Source organism: Callithrix jacchus, chromosome 18 (assembly GCF_049354715.1).
Source record: "Callithrix jacchus isolate 240 chromosome 18, calJac240_pri, whole genome shotgun sequence".
NCBI lineage: Eukaryota > Metazoa > Chordata > Mammalia > Primates > Cebidae > Callithrix > Callithrix jacchus.
Genome location: NC_133519.1, coordinates 31127670 through 31153307, shown reverse-complemented (window position 1 = coordinate 31153307; position 25638 = coordinate 31127670). Strand labels below are relative to the sequence as shown.

The 25638-nt window shown below is 36.4% G+C and overlaps 1 protein-coding gene across 13 annotated transcripts in view; it reads left to right on the top strand.

Moving 5' to 3' along the window:
* Positions 1–25638, top strand: part of PRRC2C (proline rich coiled-coil 2C) — a 110364-nt gene that overhangs the window by 77236 nt on the left and 7490 nt on the right. For 8 of the 13 annotated variants that reach the window (XM_008985036.5, XM_008985031.5, XM_035280006.3 and 5 more), the window contains exons 20-30: positions 852–937; positions 6095–6283; positions 6454–6705; positions 8082–8174; positions 11493–11594; positions 15005–15206; positions 17487–17690; positions 19422–19534; positions 19899–20035; positions 24345–24576; positions 24801–24923. In XM_008985036.5, coding sequence (XP_008983284.1) covers positions 852–937; positions 6095–6283; positions 6454–6705; positions 8082–8174; positions 11493–11594; positions 15005–15206; positions 17487–17690; positions 19422–19534; positions 19899–20035; positions 24345–24576; positions 24801–24923 — 1733 coding nt within the window. The remainder of the gene's footprint in view (positions 1–851; positions 938–6094; positions 6284–6453; positions 6706–8081; positions 8175–11492; positions 11595–15004; positions 15207–17486; positions 17691–19421; positions 19535–19898; positions 20036–24344; positions 24577–24800; positions 24924–25638) is intronic. The other 5 variants (XM_008985035.5, XM_008985030.5, XM_008985034.5 and 2 more) reach the window with 2 other exon arrangements.

Below are 25638 nucleotides of genomic sequence, written 5' to 3'. Positions count from 1 at the left end.
GATTTGCCATTCTAGATTCCTTTAGGAACACTCATGATTCATTGGAGGATGTCAGAATATCAACATTAATAGGAGTTTGGAAGAAGCTGATTGTAACCCTCATAGATGACTTGGAGGAATTCAAGACAATCAGTGGAAATAACTCTGATGCAAAGAAAGTTGTTCCTTGTGATAGAATCTACTCCTGGTGAAGAAGATGCTGTGGATCTAGACTATTTCATAAACTTAGTTGATTAAACAGCAATGGGATTTGAGACTGTTGACTCCAGTTTTGAAAGAAGTTCTACTGTATGGGTAAACAGCATCACGTGCTACAGAGAAATTATTCATGAAAGGAAGAGTCAGTCGATGTTACAGATTTTATTGTTGTCTTATTTTAAGTAACTGCCACAGCCGTGCTAGCTTTCAGCAAACCCCATCCTGGTCAGTTAGCAGCCATCAACGTTTCTATCGGCAAGACTCTTATCAGCAAAAAAATTATGATTCAAAGGCTAAGATGATGATTAGCTTCTTTTTTAGCAATAGTTTTTTAAAAGTTAAAGTATGTAACTTTTTTACTACATGATGCTATTACATATTAGACTGTAGTCTAAGGCAAACATAACTCTGTTATGCACTAGGTAAACCAGAAAATTAGTGTGACTTCCTTTATTGCAATACTTCCTTTATTGCAGTGGTCTGGAACTGAACCCACAATATTCTGAGGTATGCCTGTATATTGATAGATAAGAATCTTTGTGAGTGTGATTTGAAAAGTGATTATAGTAGGAGATTAAGGAAAGGGTTAAATGGTTAGAGGTTATTAGCTCTAAATCTTAATGGTCATGTTTTTTATGGCTTCTTCTTTTCAGTAGGTCCCATTAGTCCACCACAGCCACCTTCAGTCAGTGCATGGAATAAGCCCTTAACATCGTTTGGATCAGCTGCTTCATCAGAGGTAGGAATAGGCTTTTAACAACATTGATGGGGTCAATGTGCTTGCTGGGTTTTCCCTAAAACTTCAGTGTGACTGGGTGTGGTGGCTTACACCTGTAGTCCTAGCATGATGGGAGGATTACTTGAGTCCAGGAGTTTGAGACCAGCCTGGGAAACATAGTGAGACCCGCCTGAGCAATGTAGCAAGACCCTGTCTCTACTAAACAACCACAAAAAAAATAGGCAGATGTGGTGGCATGTGCTTGTAGTCTCAGCTACCCTGGGACCGAGGTTGGACTATCACTTGAGCCCGGGAGGACAAGGCTTCAGTAAAGTCATAACTGTGCCACTGTACTCCAGCCTAGGTGATAGAGCAAGACCCCATCTCGGAAGCGAAACAAAACTTTTAGCATGTCTCAGAATTAACCTGGAGGGCAGTTAAAACAGCTTGCTGAGCCCCTTGCCCATAGTTCATGATTTATCAGGTCTGGATTGAGGTTTGAGTAAATTTCTAACGATTTCCCAAGTGATACTCTTGCTGCTACATCCTTACATTTATAAGATGTGCCTCACTTTTAGACATTACACACTTGTTTTCAATCTTGTCTCAAGAAGGATCTTATGATACAGAAAAAAAAGTGCAGTTACTGTTTTCTGGACTTTGCTCCCATGCTTTTATCTTGAATAATTAAGTGGTGTAAGTACTTAGAAATGTTTATAGCAGATTGTTATTCTAACATAATTTCTCAAACATTAAATTGGTAAATGATTGTTGAGGTCAGCGATTCTTCATTCATTCATTGAATGAACACTTATTAAACACTCACAGTATTCTAGGCAGTGTTCTTAACCGTGGGCTTACAAAACTGGGACTAAATACAGTCAAAAAGCCCTATTCTCATGGGAACCTCCATTGTTGTATGAGGAGAAACCACTAATAAAAAAATAACGTATGTTTAATGATGATCAGTACTGTGTAGAAAAACGAAGCAGGAAGGGTACATAAAGAATTTTCAAGGTGCACGAAGACAGTTAATACAGGGTGACCACAAAAGCCTACTTAGATAATGCTTGAGTTAAGGATTTAAAGGAGATAAGAGAGCATGCTATTCATATGTCTGAGGAAAAGAGATTCCAAGTTTAGCTAATAGCAAATATGAATGCTATGAGACAGTAGCATGCTTAGTTTATCTGAGGAAGTTCAGGGAAGTCCATGTGGTTAGAGTGAAGTAAGAGATGGAAAGAGAATAAATGAAGTTGGAGGTCACACCTGAGTAGCAGGTGGATCCTGTAGGGCCCGTGGAAGAGGTAGGAAGACATTGGAGGGTTTTGAGCAAGGAGTGATAGGATCCGACTTTTAAAGTTATTCTGGGTGGCCTATGAAAAATAATCTATAGGCGTCAAGAGTAGAAGTTAGGATATTTCAGTAATCGAATGATGATAGTTTAAAACCTGGGAAGTGGCCTGAAAAGTCATAAGAAATAGTTGGTTCAGATTGAGCTAACAAGATTTACTAAAGTGTTAAATGTGGGGTATGAGAAGAGACAGAGGAGCCCAAGTTAGCGCCAAAGTTTTTGGGTTGAGCAGTAGTAAGTACTAGAATTTTCAGTAACTGAGATTGAAATGCTATACATGGATCAGGTTCAGGGGGAAGATAAGGAGTTCATTTTTTTGACATATTAGATTTAATATGCTTATTATACTCTGAGTGGAAATGTCAAATAGGTAGTTGGATGTGAGTCTGTAGTTCAGAAGAGTTGATACTAAGATACGAATTTGAATCATTAGCATATAGATGACGTTTAAAGTGATGGAACTGTATAAGGTTACCAAGGGAGTATGAATTGTTAGAGTAGTTAGGAAAGGGAATCAAAAATTAAGTCTTGGGGCTTTCTATGTCTAGGAGATGTAGGAATTGGAAAGCTAAGTGATTAGAGAAGTATCCTAAAAGGAAAGTGAAAGATAAGTTCAAAGGAGGGATAGATTAAGTGTGTCAGATGGCTGCTGGTAGGTCAAGTAATATAGGTGTTCAGTTGATAGTTGGAGTTATATGATGGTCACTGATGACTTTGATATGAATATTATTGATGGAGTAGTAGGGGTGAAAGCCTGAATGAAAGAGTGAGTTTAAGAGAAAATGAAACATGAGTACCATTGTTTCTCCATATTTGTGGAGATTGATTCTCACCACCATAGAAACCAAAACCCAGGGATGCTCACGTCTCACATAAAGTGAAACAGTATTTGCATGTAACGTATGCACATCCTACCTATGTACTTTAAATCATCTCTAGATTAATTATACACCTAACACAATGTAAATGCTATGTAAGTTGTTGTTACACCATATTATTTACGGAATAATGACAAGAAAGAACAGTCTGTTCTTGTATACTACTGACACAACCGTTTATTATTTTTTTCTGAGTATTTTCCATCCATGTCGGGTTGAATCCACAGATGTAGAACCCACAGATAAGGAGAGCCAACTGTATATAGAAAGAATTTCAGTGTCCTTTTGCTCATAAAGTAGTACAGAAAAAACGGGGCAGTAGAAGAAGCTACAATTGATTTTTAATTTTAATTTTTGTATAGCCTATAGCTGCTAAAAGATTTTTATTTTCTTTAAAGAAGTCTTCCTGGTACTTGTATCTCCACTCCAGTTTTCTGACTTAGTAGGTCTTAGAGTAGGCCTCACCGTCTGTTCTGATGTTACAGATTCTTCAGAGAACTCTGTACAGCTCAAGAGTCACTGCATTCAACATTTGAGAGTCTCAGTTTAATGCTTTGTCTTCTGCCTCTTGCTATTAACATTATGATTAGCCATAGAGAGCATTTAAAGATTTTTCATACTGGTATGAAGGACAGAATGAAAGTTTCTTTCAAACTGCAAGATTTTTCTTGCAACTGTTTTACAAGTTTATAGTGATAAATGGGTGTTTGCACCTGCCTTCAGTCGGTGGAGCAAGATATTTTAGTGGTGTCTCATTTTTCTGTCATACTTTTTTCTTTGTTGTCTTTATGTTCTTTATATTTTCCGGATAGAAGATGATTTTTCGTGCACGTCGTACGTGATTTTGAAGTTTCTGCTCATGATGAAATTTTGTAGCAAAGTTGACATTTCATAGGATGGAAAGAATTTCCTAATGGAGTTTTTCTTAGATTATTCTAGTGAAATAGAGATCTTAATGGTTAAAGTTATCAATGCTAGTTACACGACTAGCCTTACAAAGACTTAATATTATAATATTTTCTAAGCTTTTGTCTTTTTATTATGTATATTTCATAAATACTTTTGTTTTGAAGGATATAACATTCTCTAATAATTAACTTGACACTTTTCTGTTAAATATATACTTAACATTTTTGTATATACAGTTAATAGCCTTTATGATCTACTTACTGCATCATTTTCTTTTCTAATACTAACTGTACACTTAACTGGCTGTAGAATTTCAGCATTGACTAAAGCAAAGAAATTTTTATTCCAGTTTACGTCAGTATTTGCCTATACATCCATGTGTTGCCTAATATCAGAGATGTATCCTGAAAATGGGTCATCGTGTGAACATTATCGAGTCTACTTGCACAAATCTAAATGGTATTGCCCACTGTATCCCAAGGCTATAGAGTATAGTCTGTGGCTCCTAGGCTACAAACTTATACAGCATATTACTATACTGAATACTGTAGGCAGTTGTAACACAATTTTAAGTATTTGTATGTCTAAGCATAGGAAAGGTATGGTTAAAATAACAGTATTATAATCTTATGGAACCACCCTTGTATATGTGGTCCATCATTGGCTAAACATCACCATTTTATTTGAAGGTAACTATTTAGATATTAGAAGTAAATCTGAATTACATGCCTTGTTCATACTCTTGACATTACATCCTGGTAGACACAACATTAACCTTATGTAATAATTGACCATGCTAGGTTTAGGAATGCCAAAAATGACATGGAGTAGTGATTCAATTATTATTATTTTTTAAAATTTTATTTGTATTTTTAAATTTGTATTTTGTGATTCAATTATTAAACCAAGCTATAGTTGAATTTTGATCCTAATTTTGTTTTTTATGTTTGTCTTTTCATGAAAAGATTAATTGTTATAACAAAGCCCTAGGTCACCTAACCTCCTGCTTGTCTGTCTTCTACCACTGTTCTCCATACCTGCTATGCTTCAGCCTCACTGACCTTTTTTGTTCTTGACCTTTACCCTAGGTATGTGGTCTCCCTAAACTCTTTCCACTCATTTTGTATTTTAGATTCAGTGTCAGTGTGTCCTCCTCAGGGGCTTTCTCTATCAGTCTAAAGTAACTAGTTTCTTAACCCTATTTTGTTTTTGCATATTCCTTCTCTGACTTTTTAGTTCCTTATTTGCTTCACCTGCTAGAATGCAAATTGTGCAGTTATACTAATGCTACCATCTGATTAGCACAGAGAAGGTGCTCAACAAATTAGCTTGGTTTGGGGGTGGGTTTTTTTTTTTTTTTTTTTTTTTTTGGGAGACTTGTTCTGTCGCTCAGGCTGGAGTGCAGTGGCGTGATTTTGGCTCACTGCAGCTTCCGCCTTCTGGGTTCAAGCGATTATCCTGTTGGTCAGGCTGGTCTTGAACTCTTGACCTCATGATCTGCCGGCCTTGGCCTCCCAAAGTGCTGGGATTACGGGTGTGAGCCACTGTGCCCAGCCCAAATTAGCCGTTTATGGATTGATTGCTTAGATGTGTGTTCTACGTTACCAATCACAAAGTTCTTTGTTATATATTTCTTTATTTTCAAAGCAGATTTCTGAGAAGTAAGTGACACTGTTACTACTGTCTTTTATTTCGAGTTCATTAATCTGTTTGTTGGTAGTGGTGTCTTTGTGTGTAGCTTTTACGTTTGTTTTAAATGAGGAAACAACTTGAAGTTGTGCTTTGCCCATGATCACATTCATGAGAGCCAGGACTTTAAAAACTCAAGTCTTGTCCTTGTTTCATTTTATCAGTTGTTTTCTAGCACAGATAAATAGCAGTTAAGAGAAAATTATCATCCTAAAATATAATTAATAGCAGTCTCAGTTGACATGTAGATTGCTTTAAACCTTCTATTGTACTTAAACTATATGGTGCTCCATAAATCATTCACATCTGAACTATGCTTGGCAAGCAAGTTTTCACATATTCTTCTAGGGAGCAAAGAATGGTCAAGAAAGTGGACTCGAAATTGGAACTGACACAATTCAGTTTGGTGCACCAGCTTCAAATGGAAATGAAAATGAAATTGTTCCTGTGCTTTTGGAAAAATCTACTGACAAGATCCCCGAACCTAAAGAACAACGGCAGAAGCAGCCACGGGCAGGACCTATCAAAGCCCAGAAGGTAAATATGCTGTATAATCCAGATACAATTTTATGAAGGCCACTGACACAAAGAGCAAATAATAGTTTTAAAATTGAACTTAATTTTAATGAATGAATATATTTGATAGTGATGCAGTGATGAAAGATATTTATCATAAACATCATTTTATCATAAACATTTGACTTTAGCTTCCAGATTTGAGTCCAGTAGAAAACAAAGAACATAAGCCTGGTCCCATTGGAAAGGAACGTTCATTAAAAAATAGAAAAGTAAAAGATGCCCAACAGGTGGAGCCAGAAGGACAAGAGAAAGCAAGTCCTGCTACAGTCAGAAGCACAGATCCTGTCACGACAAAGGAAACTAAAGCAGTCTCAGAAATGTCTACCGAAATAGGAACAATGATCTCGGTATCATCTGCAGAATATGGTACCAATTCAAAGGTAGGCCACATGTAGGGACTGCCAGTCCAATAGATGCAAACCATATCTAAAATGAATGGGAAGAACAGCAATGGTATGCTTTTTTTTTTTTTTTAATTCCTGCTGAGGCATGTAATTCTGGATTATTTCTACAAAGATTTTATTTCATGGTTTGCATGTGTAATCTAAAGAAATTCTTCACAGCAAATTTTTTGTTTTTTTAGGAAATTGACTCTAAATTCTGGACTATTTGAGTAGCTTAAAGTGAAAAATGCCTACACAAAATCGGAATACTTTGAAAAATGGCTCAATAGAATTAAAGTGGAACTTTATCTTGCCCACTGGTGATATTCTAACACCAGGAAATAAGGCAGACTTTTAGTAACTCCAGTATAGCCAATTTTCTTTTGTAGTTGGAACAGATTACTGTTTCTTTGGTTGAGCACTATAGCATATTGACTCATATTTAGGGGCCACATTGAATGAAATGTGTATCTAAAAATACTCATTAAGACAAGATGTTGGTTGACTATGGGAACTGACACTTGTGGGAATAACAAACATATCTGCCATCTTATGTTGACTCTGGGACATAAACTCAACTGAGAAAAAAGTTACATGTAATTTTTATATTATCTGAATATTATTCCCTTTTTAATTGCCATAGGATGGAATTCATAAAAGTAATAGCTTATGTGGTCCTACTCTACCATATTTCAAAATGAGATCTGTGACAATAAACAAGGAGTGTACCCTAAAACCTAATTAATTGCAACAACTAATATTGTGGTAATTGATAGTAAGCTATAGAATGAATGTGGGAAACACATAAAAGGTTCTTTTAAAAACCTAACTTATTTAAGATAACCCACAGAAATAAATATTTGGTACTATTGAGTCACCTAATACTCAATGTACAAGAATGCAGGAGTAGTTGAAATTATCCCATTGTTAGTTGATTAATAGAGTGAATTGAGCCTTAAAGTCTGCTCTTTTCTTCTGCTTTCTTCCAAAACAACTTTGCAACTATTAGACTATCATTAGAAAGTGAGCAATTTGGCCAGGCGTGGTGGCTCATGCTTGTAATCTCAGCACTTCGGGGGACTGAGGCAGGCAGATCACTTGAGGCCAGGAGTTCGAGCCAGCCTGGCCAACATGGCAAGACCCCATCTCTACTAAAAATACAAAAATTAGCTGGGCATAGTGGTGCACACCTGTAATCCCAGCTGCTTCTGTGACTGAGGCACAAGAATCACTTGAGCCTGGCAGGCAGAGGTTGCAGTGAGGCCAAAATTATGCCACTGCACTCCAGCCTGTGTGACAGCAAGACTCAAAAACAAAAAAGTGAGCAATTAATTCAGTTTCAAATGTATGTTTTTTCTATTACTGCTTCACAGGAGTCTGTAACAGACTATACTACACCTTCTTCTTCTCTGCCAAACACTGTGGCTACTAATAATACAAAGATGGAGGATACTTTGGTTAATAATGTAAGTAATCAGTTTGAGATGTAGCAAGTTTGGATCTAGTATATTATTTCATGTTTTATTTACTGTAGTGGTCAATATTTAACTCAGAAAGAGTTTTTAGTAAATTTGTTTTTAGGAGCACTGTAATATAATTAGCAAAAATAGTCAAAGCTGATTTTTTTATTTTTCCTCTGAAGCCATCTGCTTTCCGTTTAAGATGAAGGCTTGTGGGTAGGCTTTTTTTCATAAATGCTAATCTTATTAACCTGGTATTGGTAAGAATTTTTTTTAGCTCTCACATTTTACAAATTCAACATGAATGGTTGATGATTTTGTTCTTATACAAAACCTTTTTGTAATTCAGTGAAACCTAACTTATTTAAGATGACTAAAAATTAAAACCACAACTGTAGAATTCCCAAAGAATCAAGTATGTCTTTTAAAAAGGGAAAAAAAACCCCACAACGTGTTAACAACAACATTCTTGTTGTATAGACCGAGCTATAATGTATTGTATACATAAGTACGCCACTCACTCTGAGATGCTCTAATTTAAGGTGATGTTAAGTCATGTTGTAACTTAGGACCTAGTTTTCCAGAGCAACCATGTTACTAATATAATTCAAGGTTGTGTTAAAAAGCCTGTGCAGTTCATCATTTTGCTTAGCTCACTGACTGACAGATGAAAAATTGTCAGCCCAGAAACATTAGGTAGATTGCCATAGTTATACAGTGTCATTTATTGAGAAGAACATTTTAGAAGTTACTTGTATAGTCCTTATTTTGGAGGTCAGGTGTGATGAAAATGTGGTTAGTGTTCTCTGTTTTAAATATAGCCTTCTATAATAAAGGCTATCAGACTAAAATGTTGATCATCCTTTTAAAAAGAAAATCCTATACAGATAAATATTTAAAGGTCTGTCAAAGAACTTTTTAACTATCATTTTGAGTATAAAAATCTTTATTATCTTCTTACTTTTTTTCTATGCTTTCTATTCTTCCCTCTAGCATCAAGTATATGGAATTTTAGAAAGGTGAGCTGCATTAGGAGTCACTTAATCCAATTTTTGTAGTTCAGCTGAAGGACTGTACTAAATATGAGAAAAGGAATAGAAAGGAATGAGTCACACATTTTTTTCTTGGTGTTGAGAGCTCTCTAGGAGTTGATTAATGTGATTTGTTCAACTTTTCTCCCCATTCCCCCCCACCACCTTTATGAGAGTGGTTTAAATATAAATATATATTTTTTCTTTTGTTAACTTCTTATACCTCCTTATGGAAAATAATGGAAGACTTGGGAAGGAGAAAGACTTCTTTCAGATTAAGTGCTGTGATGTCACTGTCTAGATTATCAAATATTCAATCAGTAAGATCTCAGTAAAGTTTAATTATACTTTGTGTCTTTTCTCATTTAAAAAATATATAGAATATTTCTATGATAGTAATTTTTAAAGAAAGTATTTGATGCTTTTTGCCAACTTCCCTCTGAAATATGATTTACAAAATATGAATAAGGAAGAAAAAATTATTATTCTCGGAACTCTTAAATTTAAAATTCATTGAAAATATCCAGATGAGCATTTTGATGGTTTCTGTGTGATAACTACTGAGAGCAAGAGACCCAGCCTTGTGTATAGGTGAATAGTCTGCATGCTGTTGTTAGCAATGTGTGTAGCCAGGGTATATTTGAAAGCAGAAAGATCAGTTTGGGTCAGGGAACTTTATAAATGGTCATCACTTCAGAAGGATTTCACAGTGTTGCTTACTTGTGCCGAGTGTGTTGGTGATTCTGAATCAACGTAGTGTTAAAAACAAATATCTTACATGGAAAAACATTTAGGACCTCTTGGGATGTCCTTTTTTATTTCATTCATCTGTTTGGGGTTTTCATTTTATACATAGAACTTTTCTCTTTTTTCTTTTTTGCTCTTGAGGTGGAGTCTTGCTCTGTCGCCCAGGCTGGAGTGCAGTGGCATGATCTCGGCTCACTGTAACCTCCACTTCCTGGGTTCAATTGATTCTCTTGTCTCAGCCTCTTGAGTAGCTGGGATTACAGGTGCCCACCACCACACCCGGCTAATTTTTTTGTATTTTTAGTAGAGACAGGGTTTTGCCATGTTGGTCAGACTAATCTTGAACTCCTGACCTCAGTTGATCTGCCTGCCTCAGCCTCCCAATGTGCTGAGTGCTGAGGGATTACAGGCGTGAGTCTCTGCGCCTGGTCAGAACTTTTGTCTTTTTTAAAAAAAAAATCATACTTGAAAATGGCTTATTTCTTCTGTTGAGGCTTAATATACTTTTTTTTTTTTTGCAGTCTTAACTGATGCATGTTGGTTAGTATTACTCAGTAGTACAATCATCTTGTATCTTGAATGTCTTGAAGATTAAATGCAGGTGGCGTTTTTAATTATCATAGCACAGCTGCTTTCAACATTTATAAAAGAATCTCCATTAGGTAGTCCATAGTGTCACAAAGTGATTATCTTAAAGTAATAACTCTAAAGCATCCCAGTTATTTTTCCTGAATTACTGAATGAACCATCCAAAACAAACATGTAGTAATACGTTATAAAGTCCCAAGATCCAGAGATAAAGGCAATGAGTTTCTACTATCTTCAAGTTTCTAACAAGATTTGCCATGATAATTTTATTACTAGAGCAGAACAGTTTTATTGTAATGAGGTAGTGCTAATAGTCCATATTTTGTTCCCAAGATTACTTTTGTTCTTGAATCTAGTCGTAAAAAAAGTTTGCTATATTGCAGGAAAGAGATTAATTTTTTATATTTTTACTGTCATCTTAAAATATGACATGACAGTAAAAATGTCATATTTTAACATTAGATATTTTAACATCTATTGTTAAAGTAGATGCCCCATATATGGTGAAGGCTTTATTCCTTAGAGCTTTGCTACCCAATATGCACCCTATAGAACAGCACCATCAGCATCACCTGGCAACTTGTTCGAAACACAGCATTTCAGGCCTTAACCTAGACCAGTTGAATCAGAGTCTGCATTTTATCATCATCTTCAGGTGATTTATGTACAAATTAAACTATGAGAAGCACTGCCTTCTGAGTGTACACTTTACATCTGGGGCAGATTCTTTCTGCCAATTTATTTATAAAAAGGCAGATAATAATTTCTCTTCAGAAGTTTTATATTAGATATCCTTAATTACAAACTATCATAAGCACAATGTGACTCTTAAGTAATCACATTTCTGTTAGCTCTGATGAAAAATAAACACTACCCTTAGAGCACCTTAGCATTGTCTTTAATGGGGCTTTCATAGTAGACATGGTTAGATTGTGATATGTGTTGCCTACCTTTTCAGGTGCCCCTGCCCAACACCCTTCCCCTCCCTAAGAGGGAGACTATACAACAGAGCTCCAGCCTAACTTCAGTTCCTCCCACTACGTTCAGTCTCACCTTCAAGGTATGTACAACATCCATCTCTAAGAGTCCTTAATTGTTGCATGCAAGGGGACATGAGTTAACAATATTCTTGTGGTATTTTTACTAGATTTATGTGGTAAGCAACAGTACTAAACTGAGGAAATAGAGTTCTGTCAAATTATACCTTTTATTAGCTTCTGATACCACTAAGTGGTTACGTGATATCCTCATATTTAAAGTGAGGCCTGTTATGCTTATGAAGTTTGTCTTAAAAATACAGGAGAGTATTTTTCCATGTTTGTGTTAAGTTCCTCCCAGAGATCTTAATAATTTTTGTATATATGGGTTTGTATACAAAAAATACAGTCTTGCTATTCAGTGTTTTTATGATTTGTTACCAAAATATTAAATATTGATAATAGTAGGAATGTTAGTTGTTTGTCTTCTCTGTAAGTTATATGTGAATTTAATGAACATAGTATGATCATTTTATGGGAATATACTTGACAAGTATGCTTTATAAATGATATCAGAAGATTTTTCAGTTGATTTTTTTTTTTGGATAATTATTTAAAAGGACAGGAGATTTAGTGCTTTTTGATATCAAAAAGTTTTGGCTTTTTATATCTCCTATTGTAATTTTGAGCTATGTTAATGGTTTTTTACAGTTGTTTGAGAGCATTTTAAATCAGTTTAGTAGTTTAAAAAGTACAAACATGGAATTAATGGAGGATTTTTTTTAAATTAAAAAAAATTATTTTTTAAATAGAAATGGGATTTCACCAGGTTGCCCAGGTTGTTCTTGACCTCTGGGCTTTAGCGATCCACCTGCCTTGGCCTCCCAAAATATTGGGATTATAAGTGTGAACTACCGCACCTGACCAAGGGAAGATTATTTTTTTAAGTCTGTTTATTATTGGTGTTCTTTGTTCATAATCCAGTCAAGTTCTTAATCTCTAATATAGTAGGGCTTCCTAATGTTTTACTGGTTAACAGTGGATCTCTTTGATGGTCTTTAGTAGGGGTCGCAGGAACATTGTTGTTTTACAGTGTGGCCAATATTCATTTTGGGCTTCTATTACTTTTGTCCCCTTACCATTTCCCTCTCTGCCCAGCTTCTTTGTAAGAGGCTTAACAAATAGAAGTTTGAGATCTTAAAATTTTATGACAACAGCTTCTGCTTTGTGTCATCCCTGTCTTTTCCCAGTCTTTACTATTTGCCGCCAATTCCTGTTCAACCTTTTCTGTTGTCTTTCTGCTAGAATGACTGTCTCAATCTGTGTTTCTTACTTAGTCTTACTTATATGGTTTTTATCATTATACTAGCAAGGTAATAATCTAATTTCACATAAGCAAATATAATGTCATCTTTATTTTTAAGCCAGTATTTATTTCTTTAGAATACCTAGTCAACTTTGCCTTTCACTCATGTTTTTAATGTTCTCTGAAGAAATATATATATTAAGAATTAAATCAAATTACATTAGCTTAAAACCCACTCTGATTTCTTTATTTTTACTTTCTCTGCTATCTCCTTTTTATTGGAGTAATAATATATAAAACATAGAAAAGTTATATTATGCATTAAATTCTTACTTATTATCAGTGGGTTCCTCGAAACTGCAGCTTTAAGCAAAACAGTGTATGATGGATCCGTAGAATAGTGTCATTTGGTTCAGTGCCACTTTTTTCTAAAGTTTATGAGAAAAAATATTGATTATACATTGTTGTGCTTAAAGTCACAGTTTCCAAGAACCTATTGACAACATTAAGTTTACTCTGGACATCATTGACAAAATACGAAAAAATGAGTGTAGTTAAATAATTTGTACTTTTAGTTTCACTTAGTTTCCAAAAATAAAAACTTTACATATCTGCTTAAGGAATGGAATCAAGTCAAGCTTGTGGCCTGTATATATACATGTGGCCTATGTATTATGCAAGTTTGATTAGCTATAACTTAATAATTTATATGTTCTCAATAAAACTAAATTGGCATGAAAGACATTGTAGTCTGTCAACTTGTCCTAAACCACAAAATCTCAGATGGTACAGGTAAATTACCTTATAGCTTGCTTCCTAAATCCTTCCCCCCGCCCAAGACTTTTATCTTAAAACACACTTGAAATCAACCAGGTGATTTTGAGGAAAAGAAAAGATTTAAAATTTTTCTCAAACATAAAAGTGTTCTATATTGTAAACAATGATAACAATAGTCTTAAGAAAAGGCTAAATTATGAATAGTGTGCTTTTAAAGGAAGGCAGGGTAAAATATGTACTATTTCATAAATTCTTCTAACCAAAATAAAATTTTAGAAATTGATACTTTAAGGACTCACAAAGTTCTTAACAGGTGGTATTAAAAATGTTACTTGAAAAAGTTCCTCTCACATAAGTCATTGCAACTGTGGATCTTATAGATTATGTTGGATTTTGCTCAGTGTTTTGATTAATAGTGTTAAAAACTTTAAAACCTATGTATATATCTGTTCCCTTCTTGTTAAAGTAGCCTTAAGATATCTGAGGATCTACATGTAGCTCTTGAGCACTTGAAATGTGGCTAATCCAAATTAAGGTATACTTCAAGTGTAAAATAAAATATATACTGCATCTGAAATTTTAATATTTGAAACATTTATAAAATCTCAATTTTATGTTGATTAATGTTTTAGTTATAATATTGTGAATATTGGGCTGAATTAAATGTTATTAAATATATAATCTCTTTGTTTTTACTTTTTAAAATGTGGCTACTAGAAAATTTAAAATTACATATTTGATTTGCATTTACATGTATGTCTGTTGAAAACTACTGAATAGTGCTGCTATAGATTAAAATAAGGCCAATTTCTGCTGTATGAGAAAGAAGAAGAAAATACAGCTAAAACCAGGGGTCATAAATGCAAATGGCTATGTCTGGTACATGAACTGCTTGAGATCTGGATGAGAAGCGAAAAGTGTTTCTACTGCACTCAAGCCTAAAATCTATCTTGTTATATTGCCTTTTAAAACACTGAGCATGAAGCAGCCAACCAAAAGATGCCTGCCATTTGCCATTTAAGAAGCATTGGAGTACAAATTAAAAATGGAGAGAATGGATATTTACTGAGGAGGGCCTTTCCTTATTCACTGGTAGGGACAGGGGCTCATGTTTAAATGATACAGGAGCTGTGACTTTAAAAGTACACATGACTTGTTTTCCAAAACCATCAACAAGTTCTCTCTAGAAACATAATTAAACCCCATTCTCACACTCCCAATCTGAGTAATGGAACAAAGATAAGAGGCAAACGGAAAGTCGGAAATCCCTAGGGTCTTAGATATTCTTTAAATATTTTTTTTGTGTGAGATTTTTGAAAGGTTATATTTGGCACTTAAATACATGTATATATGTATGTATATTCTGCATTAACATCATTTTTTTTTCTATAAAAATGTGTTATATTGCAGATGGAGTCTGCACGCAAGGCATGGGAGAATTCTCCAAATGTAAGGGAAAAGGGGTCTCCAGTAACTTCCACAGCACCTCCTATTGCAACTGGAGTCAGCAGTAGTTCCAGTGGACCAAGCACTGCTAATTACAATTCGTTCTCAAGTGCATCCATGCCCCAAATTCCTGTTGCTTCAGTCACTCCCACAACATCATTATCAGGTAGAACTTTTTTGTATTGTGTTTCTTTAAACATCTTACATTATTTAAAATGTTTTATGATCTCTTGTTTACTACCCCCAGCCCTCCCCCAAAAAAGTTGTATTTGGTCTTTCCACCTCAGCCTCCCAAAATTCTGGGATTACAGGCATGAGCCACCACGCCTAGCCAGTAATTGCTTTTTAAAATGTCATTTTCCTCTAAGTTTTTCTAGGAAGTTCACCTTTTGATTGTCATGTTTTATGTATATACAACTAACTAAATCAACTCAAAAATAACACAGAATCACTCCTCTTTTAAATGTTTTGCAATCAGTATCTATTTTGAGGGTGCTATTGGCCTAAACCTATTGAGGTAACATATTTTCTGGTGCAGAGTTGGGGATAGAGAATTTTCAGCCTCTGCTATTTGAGCAATGTAATCCATTGGATTTGGCTTTAGTTTGGTTTGTTGTATTTTGTTTTTTAGGACAGTCCATCGGTGCACAAAGTTAGAAGGTGCTTTTCTTGCTCTTTTTCCTTAGATTTTTTTATATTTTTACTAGTGTGCAGTCTTTTCATTCAACTATCTCATTATTTGGAGGCTTTACAGTTCTTAAAGAAACAGATGTTTCCAAAATGCTTGACTCTAGAAAAGTGCACTGTTTTCCTTTTACCATATGTAGAACCAAGTTTCTTCTGCTGAAAAAAATAAAATTTCATTTCAAGCTTTCTTAGTATTACCTGTTTTCAAAGCAGTAGGAAGCTCCTTCCCAGTGAGTAAATTACTTTGTTTGACTGGTTCTCATTCAATATTGCTTTTCAGCATTCCAGCCCACCATGCTATTTTTAGGTACCAAAAAGCTGGTCTTTGGGTTATACTATAGTTACTTTGATACTGTCTGTAATCAGAAGTATGTATTAACACAAACTCGAGATTCTACACTGCATTAAAATTTTAAATCAAACTGTATTCCAACTATATTTCTTTTCTCTTTAAAACCCCAGCATTCCTCCACCACTCATTTGCCAAGGCGTCTTCACTTATGCTTACTAGAGTAGCTTGAGCCCCAGTCTACTTTGGGGTGGGGCTGGTTAGCGAAGGTGGTATAAAGGAAACAGGAGAGTGGGGTAGGAAGATCTGGAAATAATGGTTTCCAATTCTTTCTTTGGAAACCAGCTAACCTGTTTCCCTAGGTCTAGATTTTCTCCACTGTGCTTGACTAGGATAATTTTTTTTAACAGGGCCCTATTGCCTAGTCATCTAGCTGGTAGATAATTAACTAGAAGGATAGAAGCACTTGAATTTTGGTCCACTCTCAGGTGGAACATCATCTAAAGATAAGGATAACTATATATTACTTTTTAATCAAATGCTAGTATTGGCATTTTGGGCCAGTAATATAATCATTATAGCTCACTAATCAATAAAACTAACTGACCCTAACACCTAAGTTTTATAATTCTATTTACCTATTAAGTAATTTATTTCATTTGTTTTAAAGTTATTACTATATGCCAAGTGGTTTGGTTTTGTTTTTGTTTTTTTGGTTAGTTGTTTTTGGGGTTGTGTTCGTTTTAAGAGAGAGCATCTTGCTCTGTCACTCAGGCTGGAGTGCAGTGACGTCATCACGGTTCACTGCAGCCTCAAACATTCTCAAACTGCTCAAGTAATCTTCCCATCTCAGCCTCCCCAGAAGCTGGGACTACAGGCACCACAGTGCCCAGATAATTTTTAAATTTTGTGTAGAGACAGGATCTTACAGTGTTGCCCAGGCTGGTCTTGTACTTCTGGCCTCAACATGTGCCAGTTTTTGCAGGAGAGAGAAATCCAACCTTACGTTGATGTGATATTTTAGGACCAATGGAGATCTCTCAAGGCCCATGTGGATTCATAATTATTCCTAAGGTTTAGCACTTTTTCCTTTTGTGTCCTTATATCTGTGGTCATAAATGAATGAAGCTCTTGATTATATATCCTATTCTTCTTTGTTGATAAAAACCAGATCATTTCTGGCTAAACTGTAACAGCCATGTAGTCTCTCAGCTTCATTATATGAATTTTGTTTTGTTTCTTTCTAGTTTAAAGTTTCTGTTGTTAATATTATTTCATATTTTCTAGTCATATTTGCATTTGGTGATAATTATTCTTTTATAAGCCATCTCATCTACTTTAGGCCTAAAGCAGTATTAAGTACGTGATGGGTATAAACATTAATTTTGCAGTTTGTGCTTGGTTCTGTGAGCAATAGCAACACTTTTAAATATGTTCTATTTTCCCCTTTATTTGCTTCCCCAAATGTAGGAGCTGGTACATACACTACCTCTTCTTTGAGTACAAAATCTACAACCACATCGGACCCTCCAAATATTTGTAAAGTGAAACCTCAGCAGTTACAGACAAGCAGCCTGCCTTCTGCAAGTCATTTTTCACAGTTAAGCTGTATGCCTTCCCTTATTGCCCAGCAACAACAGAGTCCACAAGTTTATGTGTCTCAGTCTGCAGCAGGTAATGTTTTTAGGCTTGAATATAAGGAATTTAGAAAATGAAGACTTGACTAAAATGCTTATTTTTGTCTCTTACCCTTTCAACTGAGCATAAGGCTCTTAAAGTACATTGCTGTAAAATTTAAATTGGCTTTTCTTTTTTTTTGAGATGGTGTCTGGCTCTGTTGCCCAGGCTGGATTGCAGTGGCGCAGTCTCAGCTCACTGCAACCTCCATCTCCTGGGCTCAAGCAATCCCCTCACCTCACCTCAGCCTCCCAAGTAGCTGGGACCACAGGAGCATGGCACCTCACCCAGCTAATTTTTTTTTTTTTTTTTTTTTTTTTTTTTTTTGCATTTTTGGTAGAGACAGAGTTTAACCATGTTGCCTAGGCTGGTCTCAAACTCCTAAGCTCAAGTGATCCTCTTGCCTTAGCCTCCTAAAGTGCTGGAATTACAGGCGTGAGCCACCTCATCCAGCCTAAATTGGCATAATTCTTTTTAAAAGTATCTTGGAAAATGTAAGTGTACCTACTTATTGTAGTAACAGTTTCATGGCTAGGAATTTCATATGGATACACTTAACCAATTAGAGATTAAGTGAGGGTATTCATTGCAGTATTGTTTCTAATAGTGGCAAGTTAAAAACAATCTATAGACTGGGCATGGTGGCTCACTCCTATAATCCCAGCACTTTGAGAGGCCAAGGCAGAACGATTGCTTCAGCCTAGGAATTCAAGACCAACCTGAGCAACATAGTGAGAACCCCATCTCTATAAAAAAATTAGCTGGATGTGGTGGTGCATGCCTGTGGTCCCAGCTACTTGGGAGGCTGAGGTGAGAGAATCATTTGAGCCCTGGTGGTGATTTGTAATCATGCCACCATACTCCATACTCCAGCCTGGTGGAGCAAGGCCCTGTCTTATCATAATACGCGACATCCTGCAGAACATACTAGTATATGAAAACAGCAAGTCAGCCACGCAACGTGGCTCACGACTGTAAGCCCAGGACTTCGGGAGGCTGAGGCAGACAGATCACTTGAGGCCAGCATTTCAGGGCTCACCTGGCCAACATGGTGAAACCACATCTCTGCTAAAAATACAAAAAAAAGTTGGGCGTGGTGACACACACCCAACTGCTCAGGTGGCTGAGGCACAAGAATCACTCGAACCTGGGAGGCAGAGGTTGCAGTGAGCTAAGATCAATCGTACTACTGCACTCTAGCTTGGATGATAGAATGTGACTGTCTCCAAAAAAAGAAAAAAACCCCAGAAAGTCACACAATAGTATGTATCATACATAGAAATGTGATTAGAATTTATACCAAACTTCTAAAATGATTAAATGCCAATTCTCTAAATATTTTGCTAGATTCTAGTAGATAGGTTTAAAGTTGGAGTAGAATTGCTGGTTCAGTGGATAGATTCATTTTTAATTTTAGTAGATTATGTGAAATTTTACCACTGGCAAAATCTGAGTGTCTGTATCCCATTGGCAGTATATGAAAGTGGTTTTTTTTTTTTTATTTTTATTTTCATGCCTTCACAAGTATTAGTGATGTTTGTGTGTGCCTGTCTACTAGAAGTTTTCCATCTTTTCATATTTGCCTCTTTTAGTTTTTCCATAGTTGTATCAATTTTCAGGTGGTACGCTTAATTTGGAAACTGCTACCAAACTTAGTTTTTATTTACTGTTTGGAAAATTCTGAAATTAGGACACTTATTACTGCTTCTTTTTCCTGATGGTCTACAGCTCAAATCCCAGCCTTCTATATGGACACAAGTCATTTATTCAATACCCAACATGCACGATTGGCTCCACCATCCTTGGCTCAACAACAGGGTTTCCAACCAGGTCTCTCTCAGGTAATATCAAAGATTTCTTTCATCCTATATTTGTTCCTTCACGTTTCTGTGATTGTAATAGTTATCTTGGAACATAAATAATAGACTCTGAAATTACAAGCTACACATGATTACCTTGATACTCTATAAGCAAAATTTTAAAATTTTCCCAAATTTACCAAAGCCTAATATTAATAATGTAGAATAAGTTACTGGTTGAAAGGGAAATTAAGATGTTTACATTCAGTTTTGTTTTATAATGGAGCTGATATATAGTATTAATCTTACTCTTTGCGTGTCTCAAATTTTTATATTCCAATGTTAATGGTTTATCTGTATGATGTTGATATGTAATATGTTTATATACTTTTTCATTGCATTGCAGCCAACTTCAGTTCAGCAGATTCCAATCCCTATTTATGCACCACTGCAAGGGCAGCATCAAGCCCAACTGAGTTTGGGGGCTGGACCTGCTGTTTCCCAGGCTCAGGAATTGTTCAGCTCTTCACTTCAACCATATAGGTAAATGCTTTAAAAGTTGTTTATAATGATATTGGAAACATTGTAACTGCTGATCCTCCTTGCCATAATTTGTACTGTTCCTTCCCCAACAAAACTAGGATGACTCTGCTATAAACTACATTGGTAATTAAGCATGTTGATTATATGTCATGATCCTCAGCCTCTGGTAATTTCAGCCAGACCTTATTAAAGAAAGTCAGCCTTCAAAAACTCTTGAAGTAGTGGACAACAGCAAACCCTATAACTGTTAGAAATCATAGAAAAATAGCTGCTAAAGAACCTAAAAGTCTATGTGCCATCTGGCTACCAACAACTATAAATCTGAATCTCCTCTATATAAGAGCTGAGGCATGGCAGTTAACTACATTGTGTTAAGGGATGCAGGGCAGGGTGGAATATAACAGAATGGAGAGGAGTAGAATGTCAAAGCATGGAAATAATGGTGAGGAACGTGTTGTGTAGCGAAGAAAGCATTATTTTCCAAAAATTCACTCAGATGTACTGTAAGCTATCTTGCAATTAGGGAACTCGTGAAAACTGATTTTTATTGAACTTTCCTTATATTGGATAGCTATTCAGCCTTTCACATACATTAACTAAATTTAGTATTCACACAGCCACCTAAGACATATGTGGATGTTAGGACTTGAACAGGTTGAATTGTTTGTTTGTCCTGAGGTTTTACAGTAAGTGGCAGAACCCGGCTGCAACCCTCAGTGTCTCTGGTTTCAGATTTAATGAGGGAAGAAGAGTGAGAGTAACAGTCAAATAATAGGAGCAGTGCAACATGGCATAGCTGTCATCCATACTCATGATGGTGGCCTTAAATCATCAGAAAGAAAAATAAGTTACATTCAGGACACTTAGTTTAGTAGCTAGCCTGTGCATTTGCTTTTAGGAATTCGTTTTCAGATGTGGGTTCAGATAGAATTTCCATACTTTATAGATTAAACTTGTCATCAGTTAATATAGTATGTTTTATATTACTATAATGATACTCCTAGAGAAGCCAGGTTCAGCTAATGAAACTTTCTTAACAGACAGCTGAGTCATTAGTATACCTCATAAACGTGGTTTTCATTTTTACCTTTTGATTAAAGATCGTTTTTTTGAGACAGAGTTTCACTCTTATTGCCAGGCTGGAGTGCAATGGCACAATCTCTGCTCACCGCAACCTCTGCCTCCCGGGTTCAAGTGATTCACCTGCCTCAACCTCCCAAGTAGCTGGGATTACAGGCATGTGCCACCATGCCTGGCAATTTTTATATTTTTAGTAGAGATAGGGTTTCTCTATGTTGGTCAGGCTGGTCTCGAACTCCCAACCTCAGGTGATCTGCCCACCTTGGCCTCCCAAAGTGCTGGGATTATAGGCATGAGCCACTGAGCCCAGCCTAATTCTTTAGTATAATGTAATATATCTGTATAATTACCTATATAGCTGTTGTAGGTCTTCACTCCCCATCTTACTCTGTCGTTTAGTTTCATTATTTTCTCCCATTAGAAGTAAAACTATTTGCCTATCTAGAAGCTGAAGGAAGTCTTGTATTGAATGTGGGATTATCCAAGACCAGACTTGCGCAATAGAAATAGTGTTAGACACATATGTAATTGTGGCTGGTGGCTAGCACATTGGAAGGTACAGGTTTAGATTTTGAAAGCAGTTATTTCACCCCGAAGCATTCCTTGCTCATTCCTTAACCTAATCAGCATGGTGTTTATTCGGGAATTTCTGAATTGGTTACTATGAAAACAGGATAGTTTATAGCAATATATTCATGTTTTCTCACCTTGTGTTTGAAACATAAATTATAAGTAGACATTATAAAGATTGTTATGATCCTGGACTAGCATTCTTAGTGGCTTTTGTTCCTGCCACATAGATCAGTTTTAACAAAGCAACAAAGCATAATGCTATCTTTAACCTACTACTTTTGATTAGTTATTTGTCTCTGCATCTTAAAAGTATAGACTGGAGGCATCCATCTCAGAGATGATAGGGAAGTCTGAGTTAGATTCTGGCATTATGGTTTTGGTTTGTGGGGGTATATTTTGGCTTGGTTTGGTTTTGGTTTATGTTCTTATTTGTTTGTTTGCTTGATCTTTGTGGGTAATTCTGATGTGAGCTACTGTTATGCTTTATTCCATAGAGATCTTGAGGCTAGGCCGTTTATATGAAAAATATATATGTGGGGAAGTAATGACATACAAGTAAAAAAAAGTTGGGGCTATTGGTGCTATGAATTAGAATGTTGCAAAAGAAAAAAGAGAGATTGGGTTCTGAACTTTGTAGTGAACACAAAAAGGGAGTTATTCTCACTGTTCAAAAGGAAAAAGCAATCCGCTTCTCACGGAGAACAGGCCTTTTTGCAGAACTTTTACATGCGAAGCTTCCTTGTATACAAGACGCTCAATCTTGACACAAGTTGCTTTAGACACAGTGTGTATTCTCTACCTGTTTTCTTGACTTCCGAGCTAGAGTGCAGCCAGGTATCAGTGATGGGGAGACATTCTGATATATCTATTCTTGTACAAACATAGAGTGCACTTATAAGAATGTAGGTGGTATAGCCTGCTACTACACACCTAGGCTATAAAGTACAGCCTATTGCCTCTAGTATTCTGTAAACCTGTGCAGCATTTTATTGTAGGTAATACTGTAGGCAGTTGTAACACAGTGGTAAATGTTTGATCTAAATATAGAAATCTAAATAAACATAGAAAAGGTACAGTAAAAATACAGCATGTAAGATTTAAAATGGTGTTTACCATTTATGGAGCACCTACCATGAATGGAGCTTGCAGGATTGGAAGTTGCTCTAGGTGAGTCAGTGAGTGAGTGGTGAGTGAATGTGAGGGCCTAGGGCATTATTGTACACTACTGTGGACTCTGTAAACACTGTATACTGTGACTACACTAAATTTGTAAAGACAAATTTTTCTTCAATAATAGATTAACCTCAACTTACTGTAACTTTTTGACTCTTGTCATAACATTTAGCTTACAACACAAATTGTACAGCTGCACAGAAATTTCCTCCCTCCCTCCCTTCCTGCTTTCCTTTTTTCCTTCTTGCCCCCCCTCCCTCCCTCCCTTCCTTTCTTTTTCTTTCTGTCTCTGTCACCCAGGCTGGAGTGCAGTGGCACACACAACTCACTACCTCGAACTCCTGAGCTCAAGCCATTGTCCAGCCTCAGCTTCTTAAGTAGCTCGGTCTGCAGGCACTTGCTACCATGCCCAGCTAATTTTTTCATTTTTTTGGTAGAGATGGGATCTTGTTCTCTTGGTCTCCAACTCTTGACCTCAAGCAATCCTTTCCCCTCCCAAAATGCTGGGATTATGAGCATGAACCAACGTGCCTGGCCTTTTCTTTCTGTTAACATTCTTCTGGGATTTTGTTTGTTTGTTTTAAAGATGGAGTCTCCCACTGTTGCCAGGCTGGAGTGCAATGGCACGATCACGGCTTACTGCGACCTCCGCCTCCCAGGTTCATGTGATTCTCCTGCCTCAGCCTCCCGAGTAGCTGGGATTACAGGCACACACCACCCACACCCGGTTAATTTTTTTGTATTTTTAGTAGAGATGGGGTTTCACTATGTTGGTCAGCCTCAAATTCCTGACCTTGTGATCTGCCTACCTAGGCCTCCCGACATACTGGAATTACAGGCATGAGCTACAGCGCCTGGCCTATGTTTTTTTTGTTTTTTAATTTTTGTTTTTAACTTTTTAAACTTTTTTGTTAAAAACTAAGATACAAACACACACATTAGGCTAGGCCTACACAGGGCTGGAATCATCAATATACTCTCATCCACCTCCACATCCTGTCCCACCAGGAGGTCTTCAGGGGCAGTAACACATATGGAGCTGTCATGTCCTATGATAACAATGTCTTCTTCTGGAATACCTGCTAAAGGATCTACCTGGGGCTGTTTTGTAGTTTTTTGTTTTAAGTAGAAAGAGTGCACTCTAAAATAACAATAAAATATATAGTAAATATATAAACCAGTAACATCCTTTTTATCAATATCAAATACTGTGTGCTGTATGACTGTCAGTGCAGTAGGTTGTTTTAATACTAGCACCACCAAAAACACTTGAGTCATACGTTGTTCTTTGATGTTAGAACAGCTATGATGTCCCTAGGTGATAGGAATTTTTCAGTTCCCTTATAATCTTATGGGACCATCAATATTTATGTGGTCTGTTGTTGACTGAAATGTAGGGTCATTTGGGATTTGCATTCTTAAGATTTTCAGATTCCTGATGAAGTTAACTTCTAATAATATTTAATCTTTAATCCTTATGTAGATCTCAGCCAGCTTTTATGCAAAGCAGTTTATCCCAGCCATCTGTGGTCCTTTCTGGTACTGCTATTCACAACTTTCCGACTGTCCAACACCAGGAACTTGCCAAGGCACAATCCGGTCTTGCCTTTCAGCAAACATCAAATACTCAGCCTATTCCTATATTATATGAACATCAGCTGGGGCAGGCATCAGGACTAGGAGGTTCCCAGCTGATTGACACACATCTTCTCCAGGTAAGTCAGGAGTAGAGCAATGCACAATCATGTATTCCTATGCCACAGATCATTTTAAGGAAACATTTTTAAAAGAAAACATGTTTAAAAACCCAATGATAAAACAAAGTCCTTTGATTTTATCAAATACTAAAAATTGCTAGACATGTAAAGTCATAATCTCCATCTCTGAATTTGAAATGTTTTTCAATCTTACTCATGTTTTCTTACAAAATTTTTTCTAGGCTAGAGCAAATCTTACCCAGGCTTCAAATCTTTATTCTGGACAAGTACAACAGCCTGGTCAGACAAATTTTTATAACACTGCCCAGTCACCAAGTGCTCTCCAGCAGGTAAACTATGGCATGGTAAATTTCCTCAATTTTCTTTATTATTATTTTTATTGCTTTTGTTATTGTTTGGGAATTTAAAGTGAACCAACATGGAAAGATGGAGGAGTGGTTTTTAAACTGTTTACTGAGATGTCCTGAAGAATTCCATTGGGTCCACATAGAAGGCGTTACAGGCTCATGGCACCCCTCTTCCCACCACCACCACTCCCTACTTAGGTCATTTTTGTTTTTTTACATCTAGGGTTTTTTTAAATTGGTTTTTAGGAATTTTTTTTTTTTTTTTGGTGTGGGGAGAGCAGGGTCTCACTCTGTCACTCAGGCTAGAGTGCAGCAGTGTATCATGGCTCATCGCAGCCCAATCTCCCAGGTTCAAGCAATCCTTGCTCCTCAGCCTCATGAGTAGCTGGGACTACAGGCTATTGCAACTATGCCTTGCTAATTTTTCTTCATATTTTTGTGGAGAAAGGGTTTTGCCATGTTGCCCAGGCTGGTCTTGAACTCCTGAGCTCAAACTGTCTGCCCACCTCGGCCTCCCAACACTTTGTTGGGATTACAGGCTTGAGCCACCTGGTTGCTTGTTTTTTTAAAAAACTAGGTTTCTGTGTAATTATTTATTCTATTTTAACAAAGGATTCAGTGACTATAAAAGTTTGAAAACCATTGTCCAGAATATAGTTACATGTAAGTGTGTTAGGTGGTTTACTCATTAGTGGCAGGGGAAAGCCTCCCA